This window comes from Vicia villosa, linkage group LG2 (assembly GCF_029867415.1).
Source record: "Vicia villosa cultivar HV-30 ecotype Madison, WI linkage group LG2, Vvil1.0, whole genome shotgun sequence".
NCBI classification, from domain to species: domain Eukaryota; kingdom Viridiplantae; phylum Streptophyta; class Magnoliopsida; order Fabales; family Fabaceae; genus Vicia; species Vicia villosa.
The window spans coordinates 180,316,314-180,343,324 of record NC_081181.1 but is presented as its reverse complement, the minus strand read 5'-3'; the positions used below and the strand labels follow the sequence as shown (position 1 = coordinate 180,343,324).

The 27,011-nt window shown below is 31.1% G+C and overlaps 3 protein-coding genes across 4 annotated transcripts; 2 read left to right on the top strand and 1 right to left on the bottom strand.

Moving 5' to 3' along the window:
• Positions 1 to 859: 859 nt before the first annotated feature.
• LOC131653145 (protein phosphatase inhibitor 2-like) lies at positions 860 to 6,144 on the bottom strand. 2 transcript variants are annotated; one of them, XM_058923222.1, is made up of 5 exons: positions 5,993 to 6,144; positions 4,791 to 4,862; positions 2,976 to 3,088; positions 2,451 to 2,633; positions 860 to 1,282 (listed from the first exon to the last, which is right to left on the bottom strand). In XM_058923222.1, the coding sequence occupies exons 2-5, from the start codon at positions 4,793 to 4,795 to the stop codon at positions 1,041 to 1,043; spliced, it is 543 nt and encodes a 180-aa protein (XP_058779205.1). In that variant the 5' UTR covers positions 4,796 to 4,862; positions 5,993 to 6,144; the 3' UTR covers positions 860 to 1,040. The 2 variants fall into 2 exon arrangements, with proteins under 2 accessions (XP_058779205.1, XP_058779206.1); XM_058923223.1 differs by having other exon boundaries at positions 860 to 1,270; positions 5,993 to 6,143.
• Positions 6,145 to 13,530: 7,386 nt separating this feature from the next.
• On the top strand, positions 13,531 to 17,407 carry LOC131653144 (putative F-box protein At1g58310). Its single transcript, XM_058923221.1, has 4 exons — positions 13,531 to 13,672; positions 13,929 to 14,857; positions 14,952 to 15,153; positions 16,006 to 17,407. The coding sequence occupies exons 2-3, from the start codon at positions 13,943 to 13,945 to the stop codon at positions 15,126 to 15,128; spliced, it is 1,092 nt and encodes a 363-aa protein (XP_058779204.1). The 5' UTR covers positions 13,531 to 13,672; positions 13,929 to 13,942; the 3' UTR covers positions 15,129 to 15,153; positions 16,006 to 17,407.
• A 7,515-nt stretch (positions 17,408 to 24,922) lies between these two features.
• Positions 24,923 to 26,473, top strand: LOC131653143 (E3 ubiquitin-protein ligase ATL6-like). Its single transcript, XM_058923220.1, has one exon. It carries the CDS (start codon positions 25,168 to 25,170, stop codon positions 26,059 to 26,061), a length of 894 nt encoding a protein of 297 aa, XP_058779203.1. The 5' UTR covers positions 24,923 to 25,167; the 3' UTR covers positions 26,062 to 26,473.
• The last annotated feature ends 538 nt before the right edge of the window (positions 26,474 to 27,011 follow it).

Sequence of the window (27,011 nt, the reverse complement as noted above, 5' to 3'; positions counted from 1 at the left end):
CACATTTATTTCTAATATATCCGATCAATCCAACCCAAACAAAACCAGTTTGAATTTTATCAAAAAAAAAAAAAATTAATCCAAACCAATCCATATATTTTTGATCGGTTTGAGCATCGGATTCTCTTAAACCCGAACAAAACCGGTCCGCGAACACCCCTACAAATAATTGGTACTTATATTCAACCACTTTTTTTATTAAAATATTTTTTTAAAAATGGGAGACTAAAATCGAATACAATTAAAAATACATTTAAGTAAAGAAGAAATATTACAAAAACATCCATTCATTTTTAAATCCTGAGACATTTGTTTTTTCTTTTATTTTATTTTTTATCCAAAGCAAAAACATCCACCAAATCAACCAACCATTCACATGTTCATCAACAATTTCATCCAAAAACTCATCAAACACCTTAACCACTCTTTTAGTTCTACTATATGATACAAACCATTAACTCTTCCCAACCAACCAAGAGTATGTACATAATCTCCATTAAAATACAGTGTTTGATCTCAATCCTACAGCTAATTTGTTTCACATAACAAATTAGTTAAATTCACTGGTACTACTTACTTATCTTCAATCATCATCACAACTTCATCTTCTCTCAATAAACTAAAATACTGAACCCTTTTGCCACTAAGACTATCCAAATCACATATAATCCTTATTTGACTCCAACAATGGCCATAAGGAGCTGGTAACATCTTTCTACGTGGCCTATTGCAACAAAAAAAAAAAGTCATCAAGTATTTTGAGAACTTCAAATGCAGCTTTATTTAGTATTTGAGACAGCAAGTATTGGAACATTTCCAATTTGAAGTAACATTAAGGGGCCATAGATATGAGAGTCACTTTGCCAGAATATAAGAGTGAAATCAGATTATGCTAGTGTTTGCATGAACAGATATTGTCGAGTAAGAAATGAAAATATTTACGCACTAATGATACAAAAATACAGGGAATCAATTGTTGTTTTCCAACCCACAAAATAAAACAAAATATGAAGATGAGTTTTATTTGTTGTGATCAATGTCTAAGAACCGTTAGCTGGAGGTGTAGAAGACTTTCCCCCCTCAATGTCAATCTCTTCTACATTATCACTTAGTGAACATGATTCACATTTCTTCTCCCCCTTGCCATGTTCAGTATTATCATCCTCGTCACTTTCGTCTTCAACATGAGAACTCTTCTTTCGATGCTCTTTCGCTTTAAGAAATTCATCATAATGGGCCTTTCTGAGCTTTCTAAAGCTTCTGCTCCTATCTGTTTCAGAACCTCAACCCAATCAAAGAAAGTTCAGGTAAGATAAGTAGGAGAACAAGTGCTTAATTAATGAAACAGCTAATAAACTCAATCCGGAAATTGCAATACACAAGTATCTAGTAAATCTAGTGAAAAGTGAGTTTTGTAATATAAGTACCTGGTAAAACGTTACACGAACATATTTATCAATAATATTAACTTTCATTTTGCAACATACGTATCTGGTAAAAAAAATATTGGGCAGTGTAATAATACTCAGAATTACACTAGTGCATATATATGTTTGTGTCTTGCAATGTCTCGCGGAATCCATGATTCCATAATTACATATGCAGAAATGCCGTATATGTGTCAGATCAAAACTAAATAACCTGACTCATGCTAGTTAAAATTGTGATGTGAATCGGGAAATTGCACGATTGTACAATTGTATTTGCCCTCAACAATTAAGAGTACATATGGAATCGGGTATTTGTGGAATCAGAGAGAACCACACATGTTAATCGTGAAGGTGTGATCTATGATTTTCTAGTCATTTTTGCGTTTCTGGTTCCAGTGGTGCAACAGCAAAAGACAGCACGGCGCTCGCGCTTGGATTGGGGGAAGAAGACAATCAAATGCACGGGGTCAGCATAAAACTCATTTCAGTGGTCGGGTTAAGAGACAACCTGTTACCAGTCTTTGGGTCAAACGAAGTTCATTTATAAAATAGGGTTTTTCCTTGAAAATAGGCAGTTTATACTGAAAAATATACATATTAAGTGCACAATAACTCCATTTCAAAAATAAATAAAAACTGCACAGAAACTTCTACCCTGTTAAAATAAAATCGTGCTATTATCATAAAATATTGAGAGGAAGTACAAATCCTTCTGTCTAACCTATGCTATTTTATATGCATATAGATTACTTTATATTCATATATTTGAGAATTATAAATTTTGTTTAATCTTATGATCAATAAAATCGGAAAGGATGGATATTAATAATAAGTCTATAATGTAACCTAATGTCAACTATGTTAAACAAGGTAACATTATAGACTTATTATTCAGATATTTCAATTACTTGGATCACAGTACCAGTTAATAAAACAAAAATTCTCATGAAGGGGAAAGCAGTAATGGTCATAACAAAATATTAAACAATAATGATCTTTGTTCAAATAATAGTATCATACCATCTTCTTGTTCCATCGCTTCTAGCTCATCCTCAGATGATGTCCAACCAAATGATTGGCCGGAGCCTCTTTTGCTACTAGAGCCTGCATCAGTCAAAGCAGTCCATATTGCTTCAACTTGTGTTGTGCGATTTTCATCATCAATACGTGCATCAAAACTTCCTCTTACAGGGGATAGAGAACCTAAAAATGTAGTGTCAGAAGAATTTTTTTAGTACATACAATGTCTAGATTCTAGAAATTACAGCAAATGTACAGGCCAGATGTTCTCACATTTATAATTCAAACATTTTGAGAACTAACTAATTTCTAGAAGTTATCCATGAAACAAAATTTTAAAAATTATTAAATCCCAGCGCAAGAATAAAAGGACTGTTATGGTTATTTATAAGTAAAACTGAAAAGTAAAATACCTCTTTCCTATTTAAGCAATACCAAACAATTATTTGTATATACACATAACCAAACTCATGCATGCATATAAAGTAATGGAAACATGACGTTTACGTTATCTTCTTTACATACAATCATCATCGACCATAGGATGATATGGAGTCTTGGGTTCAGTAATTTTCTGCCTCACAGGCTTGTTTGCCTCAATATCTCCAATGTTAGCTTCATCCCACCTTACACGTCCCCTACAATGTGATAGCAAATGTGAGATTCATATTATTAAAAACAACTGATGAGTTAAAGGCGGGATAGTAAAAAAATAAAAGGGTCACCCTAATGCTTCTAAAACACATAATCAGTTAGGAACACAAGAATCGAGTTGAAAAGAGTAAACAAATTTACTGAAATATTGAGAAAGGATAGAAGAGAATAGGAGAGAAATTTCTCCTTTAAGGGTTTCCCCTTCACATTAGTGTCACTACTCTATGAACAAATATTTACAATACTTAATAATCCCCTCTATATCATTGCATTCCCTATTTATACAAATACTTCTCTAACTAAACAAATAACTAACTAACTCTGTATCTCAAACCCTAACAAACTCCCCGTTTATCCTATATTTTAATTAACTCCTTATCTCAAATCCCAACAAACTTCTCCTTACCCTGTATCCTAATATATTCAAATATGCATAATTAATGAAAACATTAAGTTTAATTTAAGCTATCCATTTTTACATGCTGTCACCATTAATTATAGAATGATATGGATTATCATGCTCGACAAATCTCTCTGCATCCCAAGTTTGGTTGCCTAAATTTCCCAGATTTCTCAAACAAAAATATCATCAGAATGCTTCTATAATATATGTCCTACATAGAAAAAGAGCAGAAGTTTCATTGATCATTTTCCATTTTCATCTTTCAATCATTACAAACTTTTATTCAACAGGCACTGCGATATTCATATTAAATTTTAATAAGTTAACCAGAGGACTAAGTTTTGAGACATTGAACAAAAGTACAAAACTGAACAGACACGCATACTAATCCCTTTTTTCTTTAATTTTGATCTTAGTTCAATACAAAAAGCTATCTACCATTTCCTTTACGTATTGGCATCATAAAGGCTTCCTGTTAAGCAAGTAATAAACCTTGAAGTAGTTACCAAGGATTTTATATTGGACTAAAATATCAGCTATGACCTATTTTGTAGCTTATATGATAGTGAGATGCCCTATCTTATCTTCCATTGCATTTCCTTCCCTTCAGAGACTCAAAATATTTGTTCAAGCTTTTGGTACAAATTTCAATTCTCAGATATTAAAACCAAATATAACCTCCAACTAATAGCCTACGTCTTGGTAGAGTTAGAGTTAGTCCTTGACATAATAGCCTACGTCTTGGTAGAGTTAGTCCTCTCTGTTAGTCCATTATCCAGTTTCTACAAAGAACCCTATTATGAATCCAATACGAGAACCAAAATTTCTCAAAGTATTTGTGCTTAAACAGTTAAACTCAAAAACAAATGAAACATAATGGATTTGTCACAAACCCGAAAAATGGCATCCAGTATCAGGTTTTGTGTTTGGAAGTATTTATGCATGACTGTGTTGTGTCATAGAGGTTCAAGAACTAACACCCTTTACTTCTGTAGTTGGCTATCTTGAAATAAACAGAAAGTAATATTAGGCTATGGGAAAGTTTAACTGCCGTGGTCTAGTAGAGGTTTGCTATGTTTGGGATATTATGGTGTACAAGGTTGGTGATAAAGTTTGGGTTGTTACTTCATCTCTGTTCCTACTGATTTGTTTCTTATGCAAACCCTACAGATTCCTTAGTTTCTATTGTTACGATACACAGTTTATAATGAGCAGGCCACTCAACTTCCAGTCTAGCAATAATATGAGTAAACAAATAAAAAGAAGGATTTTTCTTTCATTACTTCATTTTGCAAGACAGATTAGCTCTTCAACACCAAAAGTATGCAACGAAATCCTCAAGTGGCTTGATCAACCTAGGAAAAACATGAGAAGTTTTTTCAGTAATTTCTTAGGATTCAATAACACAGAATTCAAGAGAAAAATAAAAACAATCGAGAAACAGAGAAAAACTGTAAAAAAAAATCTCGGCAGAAATACCATTCCAGACAAGTTAGAGAATGCTAAAGCAACAAGAAACATATAACAAAATAGAGAGAACAAAATGAAACAGAAGAATTTGATGAAAGAGGCAACGGGAAAACACTAGCAAAATACAAATCTAAACAAAAAGAACGTTTTCTTAACTATTATTCATACTTTCAATTGTTTTTATAGTCATGCATTCACACCCATCAAAAGTAAAGGAATATGCTTCACAGACACTAGACAATCCAACACATTTTATAAGCATAAAATAAATCTACTGAATCCACAAGAACTAGAAACTCGAGATTATCACCACAACAAAATATTCTGCCACTTCAGATATTGGTAGTTCAAAATACCGCTCTGTAACATATGTTTCTACTTTCTAAGTATTTTCCTTTATCCAAGATCCCAGTGTAGCCTAAAGCTTTCAACCAAAGACCAATTATTGTAATGACAGTCTGTGGCTGCAAACTAGCGCCGAACCTCCAAATATCCAAATTGATTGACTCCAACCAAAAATCTAACAACTGAGGAATTTACCTCTCAATTACTTTCTTAATATCTATGTAGCACCAACGTGTCACCGACGTCTCACGCCTCTGAAAAAAAGGTGTCTGTGTCAATGTCGGACACTTGTGATTACGACTAAACTTTTTTTTTTTTGCAAATTATTACCGGTGTCGCAGTGTCAGTGTCGGGGTATGTGATTCATAGCTTAATATCACTAAATGAAACAGAGAAAAACAAATACTATCATAAATAGATAATAAAGCAAGTTCTTTATGCTAATTCCAAAATTACAAAACCTAGAAGAGCCAATTCAAAACCATGAATATAACAAATAATCAACAAACTAAAATCGAAACACTTTACCACTATAAACATCACTAAATATTGATAAAATCCTCAATTGAAAACGAATCCGTAGAAACAAAACCCTAAAACACTAGTCTGAAAACTTATTACAGTAGAAAAAAGAATGAGAAGTGAGAAAACGAAAGAGAGATTGTTATACCTTGAAACTGAAACAGAAAATTGATTGTTGTGTTAAGTTGCTGCACAAGTCAAATAGTTGCGAATTGCGATAACAAAAAGGGGTTTTGTATCGATGGAAAATTTTCTTTGTTCAATGTTCCTGTTTACAATACTACCCCTCTTATTTATCCAAACTACGAAAGCTCTTTTTCATTTGTTTTAGGGATTACTAGTAAGATACCCGTGCTTCCCACGTGTAAATTTATTTGATATTGTATAAAATTTAATTAGATATATATAAATTTAAAATGAATTGTTTAATTATAAATGAAAAATATCATATAAATTCAATTATATTAAATAATTATATATAAAAAATTGTAAGTTGGAGAAAAAAAATGAAATTTTAATATTTAAAAATAAAAATTATCTCTCAATTAATAGTAGTTATTGAATAAAATAAAATAGATATTGTATTGATAATGACCCGTGAAACAAAAAAAAAAACTTTGATGCAATATAAAATATATTTAAATACAAATATAAAATGAACAATAATCATATAAATTTAGTTGCATTAAATAATCATAAAAAAATTTGAGATGGAGAAAATTAAAAAAAAAAAAAAGGATATTATCACTGAAATAAAGAAAATGATTGATTAAAATAAAATAGATATTGTGTTGATAGTGACCCGTGATAAAACAAAATTTTTTAATTTTATTAAAATTTAAAAATATATTTTTTTTAGGAGTAATAAATAAATAGAGAAAAATAAATTAAAAAAGAAAGTAAGAAAGTGTGAAAAAAATGTGAGAGAAATTTTAAGTTTTAATTAAGATAGAAAAAGTGTGTAATGATCAATTAAAATAAATTAAATATTGTATTGACTGTAACCCGTAAGATAAATAAATATTTAATTTTATTAAAATTAAAAAATAGATTATAATTTTTGTGATAATAAATAAATGGAGAAAAATTAAAATGAAAGTAAGAAAGTGTGGGAAAATGAAATGTGAAAGAAATTTGAAATTTGAAATAAGAGAGAGAAGATGTGTGTTGGGTGGAAAAAGTTGAATGCTAAATATTGCAATTGACATGTGGGAAAAGTCTTCATTTTCATCTATATTTAATTTTTTGCCACAACATTAAAATTGTGGTTTTTTGGTCATTGTACCATAAAGTTCTTAATTTTATTATTAAAATAATACAACTCTTATATTTTATCAAACTTATCAAATCTCTCTCTATTCTCTATTTTTTTTCTCTTTCATCACTTTCTCACTTCTTTCTTCCAAAAAAATCTATCAATCTATCAATCTATAATATAAGAAAATTAATGGTTGTGGAAAAGTCCAAAATACCCTTATTTGATTTTTTGCCACCATATTAAAATTGTGTTTTTTTTGTCATTGTACCATAAAGTTCTTAATTTTATTATTAAAATAATACAACTCTTATATTTTATCAAACTTATCAAATCTCTCTCTATTCTCTATTTTTTTTCTCTTTCATCACTTTCTCACTTCTTTCTTCCAAAAAAATCTATCAATCTATAATATAAGAAAATTAATGGTTGTAGAAAAGTCCAAAATACCCTTATTTGACTTTTTGCCACCATATTAAAATTGTGTTTTTTTGGTCATTGTACCATAAAGTTCTTAATTTTATTATTAAAATAATACAACTCTTATATTTTATCAAACTTATCAAATCTCTCTCTATTCTCTATTTTTTTTCTCTTTCATCACTTTCTCACTTCTTTCTTCCAAAAAAATCTATCAATCTATAATATAAGAAAATTAATGGTTGTGGAAAAGTCCAAAATACCCTTATTTGATTTTTTGCCACCACAATAAAATTATGGTTTTTTGATCATTGTACCATAAAGTTCTTAATTTTATTATTAAAATAATGCAACTCTTATATTTTATCAAACTTATCAAATCTCTCTCTATTCTCTATTTTTTTTCTCTTTCATCACTTTCTCACTTCTTTCTTCCAAAAAAATCTATCAATCTTCAATCTATAATATAAGAAAATTAATGGTTGTGGAAAAGTCCAAAATACCCTTATTTGATTTTTTGCCACCACATTAAAATTATGTTTTTTTGGTCATTGTGTCATAAAGTTCTTAATTTTATTATTAAAATAATACAACTCTTATATTTTATCAAACTTATCAAATCTCTCTCTATTCTCTATTTTTTTCTCTTTCATCACTTTCTCACTTCTTTCTTCCAAAAAAATCTATCAATCTATAATATAAGAAAATTAATAGTTGTGGAAAAGTCCAAAATACCCTTATATGATTTTTTGCCACCACATTAAAATTGTGGTTTTTTGGTCATTGTACCATAAAGTTCTTAATTTTATTATTAAAATAATACAACTCTTATATTTTATCAAACTTATCAAATCTCTCTCTATTCTCAATTTTTTCTCTTTCATCACTTTCTCAATTCTTTCTTCCAAAAAAATCTATCAGTCTATAATATAAGAAAATTAATGGTTGTGGAAAAGTCCAAAATACCCTTATTTAATTTTTTGCCACCACATTAAAATTGTGGTTTTTGGTCATTGTACCATAAAGTTCTTAATTTTATTATTAAAATAATACAACTCTTATATTTTATCAAACTTATCAAATCTCTCTCTATTCTATATTTTTTTTCTCTTTCATCACTTTCTCACTTCTTTCTTCCAAAAAAATCTATCAATCTATCAATCTATAATATAAGAAAATTAATGGTTGTGGAAAAGTCCAAAATACCCTTATTTGATTTTTTGCCACCACATTAAAATTGTGGTTTTTTGGTCATTGTACCATAAAGTTCTTAATTTTATTATTAAAATAATACAACTCTTATATTTTATCAAACTTATCAAATCTCTCTCTATTTTCTATTTTTTTTCTCTTTCATCACTTTCTCACTTCTTTCTTCCAAAAAAATCTATCAATCTATAATATAAGAAAATTAATGGTTGTGGAAAAGTCCAAAATACCCTTATTTGATTTTTTGCCACCACAATAAAATTATGGTTTTTTGGTCATTGTACCATAAAGTTCTTAATTTTATTATTAAAATAATGCAACTCTTATATTTTATCAAACTTATCAAATCTCTCTCTATTCTCTATTTTTTTTCTCTTTCATCACTTTCTCACTTCTTTCTTCCAAAAAAATCTATCAATCTATAATATAAGAAAATTAATGGTTGTGGAAAAGTCCAAAATACCCTTATTTGATTTTTTGCCACCACAATAAAATTATGGTTTTTTGGTCATTGTACCATAAAGTTCTTAATTTTATTATTAAAATAATGCAACTCTTATATTTTATCAAACTTATCAAATCTCTCTCTATTCTCTATTTTTTTTCTCTTTCATCACTTTCTCACTTCTTTCTTCCAAAAAAATCTATCAATCTATAATATAAGAAAATTAATGGTTGTGGAAAAGTCCAAAATACCCTTATTTGATTTTTTGCCACCACATTAAAATTGTGGTTTTTTGGTCATTGTACCATAAAGTTCTTAATTTTATTATTAAAATAATACAACTCTTATATTTTATCAAACTTATCAAATCTCTCTCTATTCTCTATATTTTTCTCTTTCATCACTTTCTCACTTCTTTCTTCCAAAAAAAATTTATCAATCTATAATATAAGAAAATTAATGATTGTGGAAAAGTCCAAAATACCCTTATTTGATTTTTTGTCACACATTAAAATTGTGGGTTTTTTGGTCATTGTATCATAAAGTTCTTAATTTTATTATTAAAATAATACAACTCTTATATTTTATCAAACTTATCAAATCTCTCTCTATTCTCTATTTTTTTTCTCTTTCATCACTTTCTCACTTCTTTCTTCCAAAAAAAATCTATCAATCTATAATATTTATCTAATTATTAATCTAAATATTTTTATATTTGAAATAATCAATTACTTATCTATTTTTTTTTCTTTTTTAATATTTCTATTTAAAATAAATGATGTATCCAAATTCGCATAACCGAACAGAACCCGTGCGTATGCACGGGTTTGTTACTAGTTGGACAATAGAAAAGTGATTGGGTGATTTTGTTAATTACTATTTTGTCCAATTTGTAGTGTAATATTTTTTAGTAAGAAGGGTAATTTTGTCTGTTTAGTCAATTTCTTAGTAATATGTAGATAGTAGACACTTATTCACCCCTTCTCAATAGGGTAAGTTTTTATTTGTCCTTTATTAGATTTTTTTAAAGATTCCTCCCTTATCACTCTAAGATTTCATATCCACTTCTCCCTAAATTCATGTTTTGCTGACTGGGTAAGTCTGAATCCTTGCTGGCAGTGTTTGAACAGATGAGTTAGATTTAATTTATTGCCGTCATATTTAAATAAAAAAATAAAGTAATTACCAGTGTTACTACTTTAAACATTGTGTTTTCTCCCTTGAATGTTAGGGTTAGAATTTGGGACAAGAAGCTAGTGCGAAAACGATTCAGACGACGGTGACGATGGCTGAGAACGACAGAGATGATGGCGATGTCACTCAGCTTAGCTTCTATATCCGTTTATACTGGTTGTATCGCATGTAAATGCGAAAAATATTTATTAGTTTCGTATTTGATTTCACCAACTGCAATCCTTCAATGTCGTCTTCCACCATGGAGGCGAGTTTGTAAGGATGGCTGAGGGTGAAATCGTATACAGGGGTGGTAGTTCAACAACTGTTTATAGGCAAGTAATGGATAATTGGACCACGAGTCACATTTGCAGTCTGGTTAATGAGTGGGGTTATGTAGATGGGTCCTATAGACTGTGGACGAAAATCACCGACATAAATGATGATTTTTTTTCAAATTAAAAGTGATGATGATGCTTATGAGTTTTTTGCTTATTATATTGCTATGCAAACATATGGCGACATGTATGTTGAACATATTGTAAGTGGTTTAGAATTAAGTGGTAGGACCCCTAGGTGTGTGAATGATTTTGCTGGGTTAGATGTAACTGACGAAGATGCAGTTGAACGCTTGAATGACAGCGAGGATGAAAGGACCACTGCTATTGCATATGGATTTGAAGAAATTGATGTGACTATACCTATTAGGGAGGGTCCAGAAATAACTGGTTTGTTACCTTGTCCTAGTAAGAGGAAATTGGAAGATGAGGATTATGTTAGTGAGGAGTTAGACAACTCAACCCCAGATAAATTTGTAGATAAAAAAGGGCCTAAGTTTGAGAAGTTTAGGAAAGAGCAATTTAATAAGAATTTTAAGTTTAAGTGGGGTATGCAATTCAATTCCCAAGATGACTTTAAGGAGGCAATTCATGAGTGGACAATTTTAAATGGAAGGGAGATAACTTTTGTGAAAAATGAGGGGTATAGAGTAAGGGTAGAGTGCAAGGCTAAATGTGGGTTTTCCATTCTTTGCTCAAGGGTGAGCCAGAAAGAAACTTTTGCCATTAAGACTATAAATGACACCCACACATGTGCTAGGATTTTAGAAAATAGATCTGTAAATTCTAGATGGGTGACCAAGTATGTTGTGAAAAAAATGCAAACAACTGACACAGTGAGGATCTCTGATATAATACAAGACATGAGACAAAATTATTCAGGTGGTATAATTGTGGGTCGGGCATGGAAAGCCAAATTGATTGCAAAGAAGATTATTGAGGGAGATGCAGACAATCAATATGCTATCTTGTGGAGATATGTTGCTGAGCTTCAGAGGGTTAATGGTGGGAGCACAATGAAGATCAATGTTGAGAGACCAATCCCAACTACCCAGCCAAGGTTTGGATCATTCTATTTTTGCTTTGATGGATGTAAAAAAGGGTTTATAAATGGTTGCAGACTATTTGTTAGGGTGGATGGTTGCCAGCTGAAGACCAAACCAAAGATGAAAAAGGGCAAGGCAAAGGTAAAAGAAGAAAACAAACCAAAGAAAAAGAGGCAAAGTGAAAGAATAAAACTGAGATGGTTTCAAAAACCCATCATTGGACCAGGTGCAAGCCCAGATCAACCTTTGTGTTTGAGTGAAGAGAAAGAAGGAATTCTGACCCAAGAATGCAGTGGATCTCAAAGTGGAAAGAAGGCTCCGAAGAAGGCCAAGAAGAAATCAATTTCCAAACTTTAGGATTTCACTTATCTGTTATTTTGTAATGCACTTAACTGATATTTTGTGATGTCATTTTGATACTATTTTGTGATGCACACTTTTGGTGCTATTCAATGTAATGACAATTGCACACTTTTGGTGCTTTTTTTGGTATGCCAATTGCACACTATTGGTGATATGCTGTAATGACAATTGCACACTTTTGGTGCTTATGATTATGAATATTAAGACTATTTGGTACCTACAAATTGTTTGACATAAAATAGTATAATTTGATAGAAACCATTACATTATCTTCAACATTCAGAAAACATTACATTAAGAATAACAATACAAGAAACCGATTGTTTGGTATAACCCATTTCATTTACTTCAACATACATAAAACATTACATTAAGGTGTACATCAATGCAAAAATAAAACCAAGACAGAACAAGTGTCAACTTCATCATAAAATTTGTCTTCCTCTCAACTTCAACCTTCACTTTTGCTTTCTCTAATTTCTTCAAAACACTTTGTAGCTGCATTTCTGTCTTGTCACACAACTTGCAAAACCCTTGAAAATTGTCCTGATTCTGATTTATTGAGTCACCATATTCATCATCCCACAGAAACAAGTCGCAACTATTATCATTCTACAGAAACAAATTACAATCTTATTATCAAGAATTTAGGGGTAGAAGGAAAAATATATGGGAAATCATCTGGATATTCAACAACAAACTTACCCCAGCATTGCGACATTTCCAAAACTTCCCATTACGATTTTGAGTTGCGTTCGATACCCACAGTTCAGGTTGTGGCTGTTGGTCGACCTCTGTATTTGTCGGTTCATAATTTAGGTTTTTGGTTATTTGTAGTTATTTTTAACATAAAAAAAAGTTAAGTTTTTTTTAAAAGTTCTTTAAAAATTATTTTAGACAAGATACTGGAAAAAAACTTTTATTTAAAAATATATATTTTAATATTTTGAAAATATCTAAAAAAAATTGATATTAGATTTTTTAAAAAGTAAAAAATTAATTTGATTTATTTATTGATGTTTTCGGAGATACATCTAGAAAAACAAAAAAAAAATATTATAGACAACGCACACGGTGTATAAGAGGCTCATGGCGTGAGATAAGAGTTTCTCAAAAATATTAATCTCTTTATTATTAATGTAAATTGTTTTGACATTTTCACATGTTTAAAAAATATGATTATTGTTTTATTGAAGAGAGAATTATAATTTTTTATAAAAATATCATTTATTAATTTTATGAGAAAACTAATTTTAAAAAATAGAAAGGAAATAAAATAATAAATATTTAAATAAAAAATAATTAATAACTTATTAATATTATAAAACAACTGATAATCTAGTGCAATTTTCTTTCCTAAAACTAATTATAATAAAAAAAATGGAGGGAATATAAAATAAGCACACACGTTTTTTATGTGCAAGCACCGCAAAAAGTTTCTGGTTGTTGAAGACAACAACACATATATTGACTAAATCCTTTCTTTTAAATTCATAGATTTCACAAAAAAAAGCTTCAAAGATTGAGGTCAAAGCTTCATCTGCTTCCGTTAGTTTGAATTTCCAACAAACCCCACTAGGTAATTTCAACTCTTCATTTTTTGTTACTATGTTTGCTTCCTTTCTTTTTCCAATCAAACCCAAAACAAAACTTTCAATTTTGTTGCCAATGAAAAATAGAAAAAAAATCTTTTTTTGGATCTTACTTCTAAAAGGGTCTTCTTTTTCATAGCTATTCATGAAACACTGTGATTTCTCTATTTTGTTTTACTGTTTTTTCTGTACATGTGTAAAGATCAAGTTTGTGATATGTATATGTTTGTCTAAATTTGTTAGGTTTGGTGTGAGTGATGGAAATGGAAGTTGGAGAAGAGAATAAGGACAGGTTCAGTGATTTGCCTGACTGTGTTTTACTCCGAATATTGAAATTTATGAACACAAAACATGCTGTCCAAACTTGTGTCTTGTCTACCAGATGGACCAACCTTTGGAAATCTCTCACTAATCTTGATTTCAATTCCCATGACTTCATTAGCCTTTACTATTTCAACAACTTTGTGTATCAGATCCTATCTCGCCGAGACGACTCCATTTCGTTACGGGGTCTTGATTTAAGGCGGCGAGGTTGTATTGACCCTGAACTCCTAGATAGGGTCATGACATACGGTGTTTCGCATAATGTCCGGAAGTTTAGAGTTGAAGTTAATTTATATTTCAAACATGATTTCAAGTTGCACCCTTGTATCTTTTCTTGTCAAACTTTGACATATCTTAAGCTTTCCGTCTGGGCCGTCCCGTCGATGACAGAACTACCAACTTCCCTTCAGTTGCCGGTGTTGAAAAGCTTGCATCTCGAGCACGTCACGTTTTCTGCGAACGACGATGGTTGTGCTGAGCCATTTTCGAATTGTCACATGTTGAAGAATTTGGTTCTTGACCGATGTAATCTACACTGCAATGCGAAGTTCCTCACGGTATCTAATTCTAGCATTTCGTGTTTGACAATAGGTAGTACTATTCAAGAAGTAGCTTACAAAATTGTGATTTCTACTCCCAACCTCAGTTCTCTCACTGTCATGCGTGATCTCATTCATGATGTTTCTGCGTGCAATCTTTGTTTTCTTGAAGAAGTAAATATCGATGTTGAAGCCTATTTTCATACGAATCTCGAGAGGACTTATTCGGTGTTAATAAGTTGGCTGCAAGTGTTCGCTAATTATGTACAGACGATGACACTCTCTTCAAGTACGCTTAACATACTAAATGTAAGTTACTTCTGTATCTGTTATTTGTTTTGAGACTCAATCTCAACATTGAGATTATCTGTTAAAGTATGCATAATTCAATTTCATTGTGTAGGTTCTCTTAACTACTGATTCAATGATAAGTCAATTTCCTTGCTGTGCAAGATTGAAGTTGTTGAAATTGGAAATGAAATCTTCTTCAAGTATATCAGATGAGGTAGTAAGCAGGATAGTGAAGTTCTTGCTTCAAAAATCTCCGTTGGCCAAAGTTGATATGATAGATTGCGAGTGATATATATGCATGCATAACGCCTCAGGTAGATCTTTCTACAATTTCTTTTTTTAGTTTTTGCTTCATTTTCTGTTTCCTTATCTCTCTAATGCTAAAAAATTTAGGTTTCTATATCAGGATTGTATGTCTATAATATAAATGTGGTAGATGACGGAAGCTTACAAATCTTTAATTGTTTTGAATTACTCAAATATATTTATTTTGATTGGCTTATACTGAAACTAAGATAAAGCAATCTCCGTAGCAGTGACACGACACTTCAGATTGAAGGCGCGTCTACTGTCTGATACAGGAACGACACAGACGCGTATGATTATGTTTGATCACTTCTATTTCTAAAATTACTCGTGTCTACGTGTCAGTGTCGATGCTTCGTAGAAAACAACAGCTTATATAGTTTTATTCATGGGGATCTTATGGGTGGATGAGGAGAATGTAGGTCTTGCAGTTGGAATAGTCCGACTAGAATAATAAGATTCATTTGAATTGAGAGAATGACGTTTAGTGAAATCTTCCATTTGCAACTGAGTTGATTTGCATTGGAAAACAAAGTTCTTATTTGAATGCCTTTTAAATTGTAATACATATTATTTAGCGGCAATAAAATTGGACTTGAACTGTCTTTTTTTGTTATATTTAATGTATTTTAGATTAAGCTGTAAGGATAGAACTGCAGCAGAAAAAAAGGCTACATAACAGGCTGAAGTATCTGAAGTGTCTATGTCAAGTTTTAATTCTTGAAATAGTATTGATCAAATAGTATTTCACGTGATTGTGTTGCACTATTATATTAAATATTTGAAGCATTGTAATATTGGAGAGTCTGAATGGAATGGTTCACAAAAACTGAATGTTGTTTTTTCAAACTGTTCAACAGGTTCGTTGTTTAGCTTGGCAGTTCTCTGCATTTTGGTTTTGGTATGGTGATGTAACTAAAAACTTACTTTGTAAGGTTCATCAAAGTTTCAAGCTATGAGTCTCTCTCTTTCTATATATACTTACGAGTGGAAGTCTTACAGTGCGTTTGTTTTGGCCATAGAAACATTAATGTGCATCCACTCAAAATCTCGAGTTTGTAGCTTCTGTTTTGACCTTGAAACAACGCGGTTGCAGTGCGCTTTTTACTCTTTCAGATAGATGATCAAAGATTATTAATCTATTTAGATGTTTGATTGTAGGTAATATTAACTTTTTTTATTGAGGGTTGTATGGTAGAACTACTAGTCAATTGTAACTTTCTTTTGTATACCATTGATGTTGAAATTTGGATGCAACTGAATTATAGCACTATTTTACCATCACCTATTTATAGTGGTGTGCATGGTTACCTAATTACAAGAATCAATCCATTTTATTGGTTTAAGTTTTAAAAATTAAACTATTTATTTTGATTGGGGTATGACAGTCTCAAATATATTTATTTTGATTGGCTTATGCTGAGACTAAGAAAACACAATATGAGTAGCACCGACCGACACAACACTTCAGATTAAAGGCGTATCTGGTGTCTGATACGGGGACAATATCGACACGTATGATTACGTTTGATCACCTCTATTTCTGAAATCACTATTGTGTCCATGTATCACTGTCTGGTGTTTGATGTTTCATAGAAAGCAATGGCGTATATTGTTTTATTCATGGAGATCAGGAAAATGTAGGTCTTGCAGTTGGAATTGCCCGAGTAGAATAATAAGAACCATTTGAATTGAGAGAATGATGTTTGGTGAAATCTTCTATTTGCAACTGAGTTGAGTCTGCATTAGAAAACAAAGTTCTTATTTGGATGCCTTTTAAATTGTAATAGAATTATTTAGTGGCAATCAAATTTGATTTGAACTGTCTTTTTCGTTATATTTAATATATGTTAGATTAAGCTGTAAGGACAGAACTGCTGCTGAAAAAGAAGGCCACATAACATACTGAAGAATCTGAAATGTCTGTGTCAAGTTTTAATTCCTGAAAATGGATCAAATAGTATTTCATGTGATTGTGTTGTACTCTTGTATGAAATATTTGAAGCATTTTTATATCGGATAGTGCTGAATGGAATGGTTCAGAAAAACTGAATTTTGTTTTTTCAAACTGTTCATCGGGTTCGTAATTTAGCTTGACAGTTCTCTGCATTTTGGTTTTGGTATGGTGGAACTAAAAACTTACCTTGTAAGGTTCATCAAAGTTTCAAGCTATGAGTCTCTCTCTTTCTAGACAACTGTATGGTAGAACTAATAGACAATTGTAACTTTCCTTTGTATACCAAGGCTCTTTTGATGTTGAAATTTGGATGCAACTGAATTACTATTTTACCATCACCTATTTATAGTGGTGTCATGGTGTGCATCGTTACCAAATTACAAGAATCAATCCATTTTATTGATTTAAGTTTGAAAATCAAACTATTCTTTTTATAAAAACCAATATAAAAATTCAAAATGGTTTTCAATCCGATTCAAAACCAGTCCAAAATAAATGAGGTTCCAACACAACAACCTCAACTTAATAATTATTGACTTGAGTTGTTGGGATAAATTCGTCTATTTTGGAGAAGACAATTTCTTTACGTACCTCTCTATCTTCTTAGTAATTTGCGACGAAATTTCATAAATGTCTCTATATTTCGAAAGTGCATCCTCAAAGGGATATTTTTCTGAAAAAAAATGATTTTGGATGTGCACTTCCAAAAAAACCATTTTTTTAAAAAAAATATTGCATTCGGAGATGCACTTTCGAAATCACCCATTAAAATATTTCGGAAATGCACTTCTTAAATATTTAGAATATGTCAATTCGTGTCTCTTCTGTCTGCTGGGTGTTTTCTTGTTGTATTGTAGAAGAGAAATCTGACACTGAAATCTCATTTGCTGATGGAATTTAGCAATGAACTCATCAGCACGTATTTATTCCTTGTACACCACTTTCTATACATTCTTCAACCTCATAATCAAGTTCTTGCAACGATACTACCAACGTCTACTTCAGCTTTCACCGCAATAATCTAAGCGACGCCACAACAAATTCGCCCATCACCATCAACAAGGTCAATAAATTCTGGAGAGGAAGCTTTTGTGGAAGCCATGACATGGAGGGTTTTTGTTTTTGGAGATGCATTTTCGAAAACACTAAAAAAATGAGTGTTTTCGGAAATACATCTATGAGATATTTGAAAATGTGAAAATGAGTGATTTCGAAGATAATCTACGAAATAAAGGGGTATTTTGGATTAGGGTCTAAAAAAAATTGTCTTTGAAGAATTGATAATTGTTTTAGGCTAGTCATAGGTCCAAAAGATTGAGAGGCCCAGTCATAGAAGGATTGATAACTATTTATTGCGAGATATTTAAGTGTTTAAAACTTGAGTTATTTTGTAAAATTATGCTTAATTAAAATTATTTACTTGTGTTTTTATATGTTCAGTTTAATTAGTGATGAGTATACAATGTGTTTTTTTTAGTTTTTTTTAGTTTTTAAAATCATTTAGAAAAAAACTAAGACCATAATCATTTTAAAATTATTTAAATGGTTTGGATTAACGTCGAAAAACATTTTAATATTTAAGTAATTTTGTTTTAATATTTAAGCAATTTTTATTTTATTTGTTTTAATTAATTTTGTTTTGGATTAACGGCCCATAAGGCTCAATAGGGTTTATTTGTTTTCTGTATTTAAAGACTTTTGCCATGACCATAAGGATTATCTCTTTTATTATAATAGAATCCAAAGTTTTCTTTATTCCTGGTGGACTCCAGAGCTTATCTATAGCCCTGTTTTCATTCAAGGTTTAGCGCTTGCTATTCTTTTGGGCGGCTTCTGACTGCGTCAGTTGGCATCAGAGCAAGTTTTCTCCTGTTCTTTTCGTAGCTTGACAACTATGGCGGATCAACTAGTGACCAAAGCAGATCTTGAGGGAAGCAAGTTTTCTCCTGTTCTTTTCGTAGCTTTACAATTATGTCGGATCAACTAGTGACCAAAGCAGATCTTGAGGGAATTACCACGGCTTTTACCGCGACTCTAACTGCTTTGACTGAATAGATGGTGAATTTAGCAAATCAGGCGAACAACGCCAACAACAATGGGAATTGGCGAAGAGACAGGAGAGAGGAACCGATTAGGGTTCTACGGGGTGGAAACTGTGTCAAAGATTCGAGTTTTGATGAAAAAGAACCTTACGATGAAGAGGATAATCGTGGGAATCTACATAATAACCATGACTATCGAGTGAAGGCTGATATTCCATTGTTCTACGGAACGATGGGAGTGGATGAATTTCTTGATTGGCGGATTGATGTCGACAGGTTCTTTGACGTTATGGGTGTCCCTGAGAACAAGCAAGTCAAGATGGTTGCGATCAGGCTTAAAAGTACTGCAACTGTCTAGTGGGATAAACTTGTTGTTCAAAGGCAGAGGCAAAGAAAAGGGCCAATTAGAACTTGGCGAAGAATGAAACAAATGATGCTGGAGCGGTTTTTATCGGAGGATTATGAACGAATTCTTTATAAGATGTACATTGAGTGTGTTCAGGGTAAGAGAACCGTGATTGAATACACAGCTGAATTCCTGCGATTTTCTGAGCGCAATGAATTGGGAGAATTAGAGAGATAGAAAGTGGCTCGATACATTAGTGGCCTAAAGGGATCCTTGCAAGAGAAGATGGGTTTACAGACTGTATGGACCGTAGCTGAAGCATCCAGTTTAGCTTTAAAGGCAGAATTGATTGAGAAATCCCCTCGAAATTTCTCGTTTATTGAAAGGTACTCACCCCAAAGTAACTGTGAATCAGCAGGTGATAAGGAAAAGAATGCAACACTCCGAGATTCCAACCCTGGGAATAAGGGGGCTAGAAGCTCTAGAGGTGTGCAGCAGGGTAAAGCACCGATTCAGAGGCAAAATAACCCATATGCTAGACCCGCTATAGACACAGTTATCGTTGTAACGGAAGAGGCCACAAATCGAATGTTTGTCCAACAAGGAGAGTCGCTGCTGTTGTGGAAGAAAGGGAGGAAGATCCTACAATTGAGAACGATGAGTATGCCGATGTTGAGTTTGCGGAGGAAGAATCTGATCAGAGGGTAAATTTTGTGTTGCAACGAATGTTACTAAAATCCAAAGACGAAGGGCAATGGAAGAATTTGTTCAAGACATATTGTTCTATCAAGAACAAAGTGTGTAATCTAATTGTGAATAGTGGCAGCATGGAGAATCTGGTGTCGCAGAAATTGGTAGATTATTTGAAGTTGTCCACAAAACTCCATGAGAAGCCATACACCCTCGGTTGGGTAAGTAAGGGCTCCCAAGTTCGAGTAACACTAACCTGTAGAGTTCCTATCTCCATCGGAAAACATTATAGAGAATAGGTACTTTGTGATGTTCTTGATATGGATATTTGTCATATTTTACTTGGTAGGCCTTGGCAGTTTGATAATGATATCACTTATCGAGGACGGGATAACGTGATGATGTTTACATGGGGCACACATAAAATTTCTATGGCTCTTGTTTTACACTTTGATAAGAATCCAGGAGGAAAGAATTCTAGATTCTTGATGATAACGCAGAGTGAAAAGGAGCTTGATGAGGTTGTAAAAGAAACTGAATGTTTTTGTCCAGTGGTGATCAAAGGGTTGATGAATGCTGTAAAGGAGGAAACAACAATTCCAAAAGAACTGCTAGGGATCCTAAAGGGTTTCAAGGAGTTAACCGCAGATGAGCTGGCAAACGAATTGCCTCCTATGCGAGATAAACACATGGAAGTTAAAGTTTTTAATGTGGGAGAAGATATGATGATGTTTCGGCGTAAGGAGAGGTTTTCAGTGGGTACTTACAATTAAAGCAAGCTGCCAGATGAATTTCTTTATCAAGAAGAGAACTCGGGGTCGAGTTCTTCAGAAGTGAAGGAGACTGATGTAGGAGGATTGTGTGTATCAAAGAAAAAACCGCACATCGGAAAGCATTTTAATATTTAAGCAATTTTAGTTTTAATATTTAAGCAATTTCTATTTTATTTGTTTTATTTAATTTTGTTTTGGATTAAAAGCCCATAAGGCCCAATAAGGTTTATTTGTTTTCTGTATTTAAAGACCTTTGGCATGACCATAAGGATTATCTCTTTTATTATAATGGAATCCAAAGTTTTCTTTATTTCTGGTAGACTCCAGAGCTTATCTATAGGGTTTGCGCTTGCAACCTTGTTTTCATTCAAGGTTTAGCGCTTGTTATTCCTTTGGGCGCTTGCAACCTTGTTTTCATTCAAGGTTTAGCGTTTGTTATTCCTTTGGGCGGCTTCCGACTGCGTCACTATTTTTATAAGGAGAGAATATTTTTGCTATTAATAACGTGTAACATTTTTTACTATGAATATTTTCAAAAATTAAATGAAAAATCACATGACAGATAAATTATTTGCCAGTTGCTAATATATGCAGAGAATATTTTAAAAAAAAATATTGTTACACTGAATAAAATAGAGAAATCCCTACATTTTGAAATTATGAACATGTGAAGAAATATTAATATTAAAATAAATAATATTGTATTTTTAAAATTATAAATTTACTCTTACAATTTAAAATAAATATGAAAAAAAATAAATAGTTTATGAAAATTAAAAAACTTCGAAATTTTTTTCTGAGAAATAAAAAAGTTTCAAAAATTTATGAAAATAAAAAAATTGTTTTTTTAAATAAATATTTTTTTAAAAAAATTTAATATAATTTTTTTATAAAATTAAATAAATTAATTTTAAAAGAGTTAAAAATATAAAATTGGTTTAAATTGCAAACTGATTTTAAACTAGTTTTAAATTAAATTAAAACAATTTTAACTATTAACTAAATTTTTATTGAAATGGTTATCGCAAACTAAACCAAATTATAAATGTGGTTTGGTTCAATACAGTTCATAAACCATAAACAATCCTAATTAGGACTACGCTGTAAAGTTAAATGTATAAGGATGAATCTATCCACCTCGTTCACACGTTGCCACATTATTTAATTTTTTCCACATCATTTTAAAGTCTTAATTGGCGGTCTCTTAAACAACTTAATCTCATGTATCTCATCTATAGTTATTTCTAAAATACTATAACATCTAATTTCTAATTGTATATATTATTAGAAATTCTCAATGCACCTCTTGATTCTCTTAGAGTGTGTTTGGATGGAGCATTTTAATGAGGGAAAGTAATGTTTTGAGGGAATTTAAAATGATTTGACGAAAATCCATTGTTTGGATACAAAAATGAAGAATTGTTAAAATGATGGAAATTTATGGAGTATTTCATCTAAGTTAAATTTAATCATTTTGAAATGACACCAAAAACCGAAGAATTTAAAATTCCTCTCATGTTCCATAGAATGTATTTGTTATTATTATTTCTTCAAAATTTACAATTTGGTCCTCATATTTTTCAAAATTATAAAATTGACCCCAAAATTTTTTTAAAAAGTGCAAATTGGTCCTTAATAATTTTTAAAATTTACAATTTGGTCCTTCAAATTTTTAAAAATTACAAATTAGTCCCTACTTTTTCATTTTTTAATTTGGTCCAAAAAATTTAAATTTTATACAAAATGACACCAAAAATCTAACAATGAATTATCTTAATACTCCATCCAAACAAAACAATTTAAAAATGAATGGATTTGAATTGAATCATTTGAATTGCTTTGAATTTTAAATTACTTTAAAATTTCTAATTACCTCATCCAAACACACTCTTAGGTACCTGACAAAATTTTAATTTTGCTCCTGTTTTTATAGATGCACATTCAGAAGCACATTTTTTTTTTGTCAAAAATTGAATTATTCCTGAGGTGCATCTACGAAAGTATTTTAAACTAGTGAACATTAGAAAAACATTTTTAAACTCTAATTTTTAATTAAACTAGTCAAAACATTTTTAATTAAAATATTTTTAAACTCTAATTTAAAAAATAATTTTGCTTTAAACCAGTATTTTTCAAACCTTCGGTATTTCTCTCCCTCTTTGAACATGGAGTCATATGTTAAACATTTTAATTTTAAGTTAAATTTTTATGTGACTATGAACATAAATATCGTTCATTCTTTAATTCTTTACTATTTTTTCACCAACTTCAAAAAGACGTGTCTGAGGGCAATTAATATTTGCCTTCGAGTGTCGTTCTTTGTATCGTTCATGTTTAATGAGATTGCTTGTTCATTTTTTACATTACTTTGAAAACCATAAATAATTTTACTTCTAGATCCTACCACCACATTTTTTATTTTGTACGCACATTATTTTCACTACTTTTTGTCTCAGTTCCAATCATTAGCCATCGTTTTTATACAAATTTCGTTAGTGGAAAAAAATACTACTCTAGTTGTAAAACATGATGCATTTATGCATGAATACCTTGGAACATGTAACTATGAAGTTCTGCAATACTGCCAGAACGAAAGTTTATCAAAATTTGTGTCTTCTACTGTTTTATTGAAACTGAAACCGAATACTAGCGAATGAAAATTGCAGAAATGAATTGAAACCGCCAAAACCAGCTTTCTCCAGCTCAACAAAATGATGTTGAATCTTGAAAATGCATAAATGACAACTCTAAATATAAATTTGTTACTTTTTCATAACTACTATCAATTAAATAAGCAACACATTAATGAAGCACATTTAATTTATTCTTTTTGAAATTTTATAATTAATCATATTTAGTATTTTCATTTTAATAAAAAATTGATTATCTAAGTTATTCTTATAAATTAATGAATTAAATAGTTAAAAAATAAAGAATAAAAATATTAAATAAAAATAGTTTAAATATATCATCATTAAATAAGACAAGAGTTAAGACAAAAAAACAAAAAACAAAAGTTGTTGACATAATTGCTAGTATTTCACTCCAGAAATATTAGTAATTATTTTGTTATAATTTATTAAATGTTTGGGTAGGGTTTAAATCCGTTCAATATTTAAGTTTTACTATGTCCGGTCCCATTTATAAGAAAAGGTTCACTTTGACAAGGTTGATTTTGGTACTTATAATATGTTTTATAGTTTGGTAAATTTACACATTTAAGAAAACATGTTTAATAACTACTCCCTCTCTCTTTTTGAGAAAAAATATTTTTAAATTTATTTTTAAATTTATTAAATGATTTATGTATTTGGTCTATAAAATAGACTAAATACATTAATATTTTAATAAACCTAAAAATCAATTTCTTTTAATAATAGAATCAAAATTTGTTACAAAGTTATAGTTTAGTTACAATAGATATATACCTTATTCTAATAAATTAAATTAAATCATTTATAATTTTTATTTTTTATCTTGATAGGTTTAAATGAAAAATTAATTAAACACATATTTCTATATCATTTCTTTTATGAAAGAGTTCAACCAAAAAAAATATATGAAATACTATAAACTCAATCAATTAATTTATGTATTATAAGATATTTCTATCAATTAAATAATCAGTGTTCATTTATAAATTATTCTGTTATAAACTAATTTGTCAATTATATGTTAATTTTTACTGATCAAAATCTTTGATTATAAATTTATCTACTATAAACTAATTATCATTATATGTTGTTTTTTTATTAACAGCTAGAGTTTATTTTATTAAAAATAACAAGTCAGATGTTGTAGATTCAAATTTGCACTCAAGCACTTATATTTGACAAAATTAAGGCAATGTTGGATATATTTGAAGTTAGACTATTAAAAACAAAACAAAAAGTTATTTAAGTATTTTAATTAATTAATATATCTTTCAACTTTGTGCTATATATTTATAGCCCCTTAGAATTAACCAAAAGGAACATAAAAGTAGAGTGTTCACTTCACACTTCACTCTTCACCGTTCATCTTTCAAGCTTTTCTCCACTAAACCAAATCCTTGTCCTTCAAGCAACAAATGCAACTTCCTTTCCTCTTTCCTCTTCTCTCCCCTTTATAACACTCATTCCTCTCCCTTTTCTCCATATTCCCTACCTCCCAAAAACACAAACTCCACCAAACCAAACATCACACTCATCTTTCTCAATCAAATTCTCACAAACATGGTTATGTTTATGTTTCATCTCAACACATCTCTAATCCCCTTCCTCCTCCTTCTCTTCCTCAACCATGTCCAATCACAAACCTCCATGCAACCTCTTCCCACAGACATCTCTCACCACAAATGGGAACCCTCCTTTGCAATCACAGTTGGTTCCATACTTTGCCTACTCCTTTTCCTAGGAATCATCTTTTTCTACATCAGAAACTGCGTTGAATCACACATCATCATCACAAGAACAAACCACACCACTGATTGTCCTTGTTCATGTTCTCATGGTATCAACCAAGAGCTTCTCAACACTTTCCCTATCCTCTTTTACTCAGCTATCAAGGATCTTAAAACTGATAAAGGACCATTGGAATGTGCTGTTTGTTTAACAGATTTCAAAGAAAATGATACTTTAAGATTACTACCTAAATGCAACCATGTTTTTCACCCTCAATGCATTGATTCATGGCTAGCTTCGCATGTCACATGTCCTGTTTGTCGGGCAAATCTTAACCAAGATTCTTGTCAGGTTTCTATCCCAATTATCACCCCACCCCATTTCAACAATGACCATATGTGTGAAGAAAGTTCTCAAACCGAAACCGAAACTGAAACCGAACCCGAAATCAGTCTCAATAATAATGCTTCCAATGACCAAAACCCAAACCAAATCGGAGAAAGTATCAATTGTGGTGATGCCCATGCATCAAAACCGAAGCTTTTGAGGTCAAATTCAACTGGCCATTCTTTGGATGAACAAGTGAAGTGTGAGGAGAAGTACACACTGATGTTACCAGAGGATGTAAGGAGGTACATTTTGGTTAACCATGGAAAAAGCTGCCAGCTTTCTGTGAACGGTGAGGCGAAGGTTGAGAAGTGGGTTTGGTGTGCAAGACGTGGTTAGGGAATTTCATCGAACAGTTTGTATGCAACTTCTGAAAACATCGGTTTCTACGGAAAATGGTTCTTGAAATGAGGAATGGTGATGTTTAGGTTGATTCAATAAATGGGTCGCTGGTGAATTTTAATGGGGTGTGAGAATGATGAAGCAAGAAGAAGATTGAAATGGAAGATGAGTAAAGTTGATGTTGATTGAGTTAACTCGTTTGCCTTTACTTGGGAGGTGTGAAAATTAGATGCGTATGAGATGAGTTAACTCGTTGTTTTTATTTATTTTTTAATTTTCTTTCTTTCTTGTGGAGTCCAAAAGATAGATGATAGGAGTGTAGCAATTAGTAAGTGCCTTTTTTCTCTCTTATTTTATTGATTTATTAGACACACATCCACAGTACTAATAATCATAATTATTTTATCTAGTAATCTTATCTCATAAAAAGATTTTAATTTGGGGGATTTCATGTGAATTTATTTTTTGTCAAAAATAAATTGAGTTTAATTTTTTATTGTGTGAATTTTTTTTAGAAAATAAGAAAAATAAGAGGTCACATGTAACTAGCATGTAATTTTGCAATGATGACTGGACAAGAGTTGTCTTCTCAATGTCATGCAATGATAATGGTACAAGAGTTGTCTTCATGTTCTTAATGGGTGGAGATGTTTCAAATCTAGAACATTATAATGAATATTTGAAATTAAGGCTTTTTAAGTACAATTTAACTGTGCAAATTTTAAGACCATGTGTGGTAGCCTTCCTTGCATATCCTTAAAAACCATCATGTTTATCTCCTGCCCACTAGTATATCAGAACGTTTGTTGGCCTAAGCGTCGATCTCCCCTCACGTGTCAGTAAAGAAATTCACACGCGTCACATTCTTCACATATACTTTGGTCCACCGAATATATCAAATAGGACATCCCTAACAAGGTCATGTCAGTATTTAAATCCTTGAAACT

What these genes read in the sequence shown, in the direction of transcription:
- LOC131653145 (XM_058923222.1), bottom strand. An exon ending in TCCTATGGTCGATGATGATT is followed by an intron (nt 2,634 to 2,975) that starts GTATGTAAAGAA and finishes CTACATTTTTAG; the next exon opens with GTTCTCTATCCCCTGTAAGA. An exon ending in AGCGATGGAACAAGAAGATG is followed by an intron (nt 1,283 to 2,450) that starts GTATGATACTAT and finishes GATTGGGTTGAG; the next exon opens with GTTCTGAAACAGATAGGAGC.
- LOC131653144 (XM_058923221.1), top strand. Translation starts at nt 13,943, where the DNA reads ATGGAAATGGAAGTTGGAGAAGAGAATAAGGACAGGTTCAGTGATTTG. An exon ending in GTACGCTTAACATACTAAAT is followed by an intron (nt 14,858 to 14,951) that starts GTAAGTTACTTC and finishes TTCATTGTGTAG; the next exon opens with GTTCTCTTAACTACTGATTC.
- LOC131653143 (XM_058923220.1), top strand. Translation starts at nt 25,168, where the DNA reads ATGGTTATGTTTATGTTTCATCTCAACACATCTCTAATCCCCTTCCTC.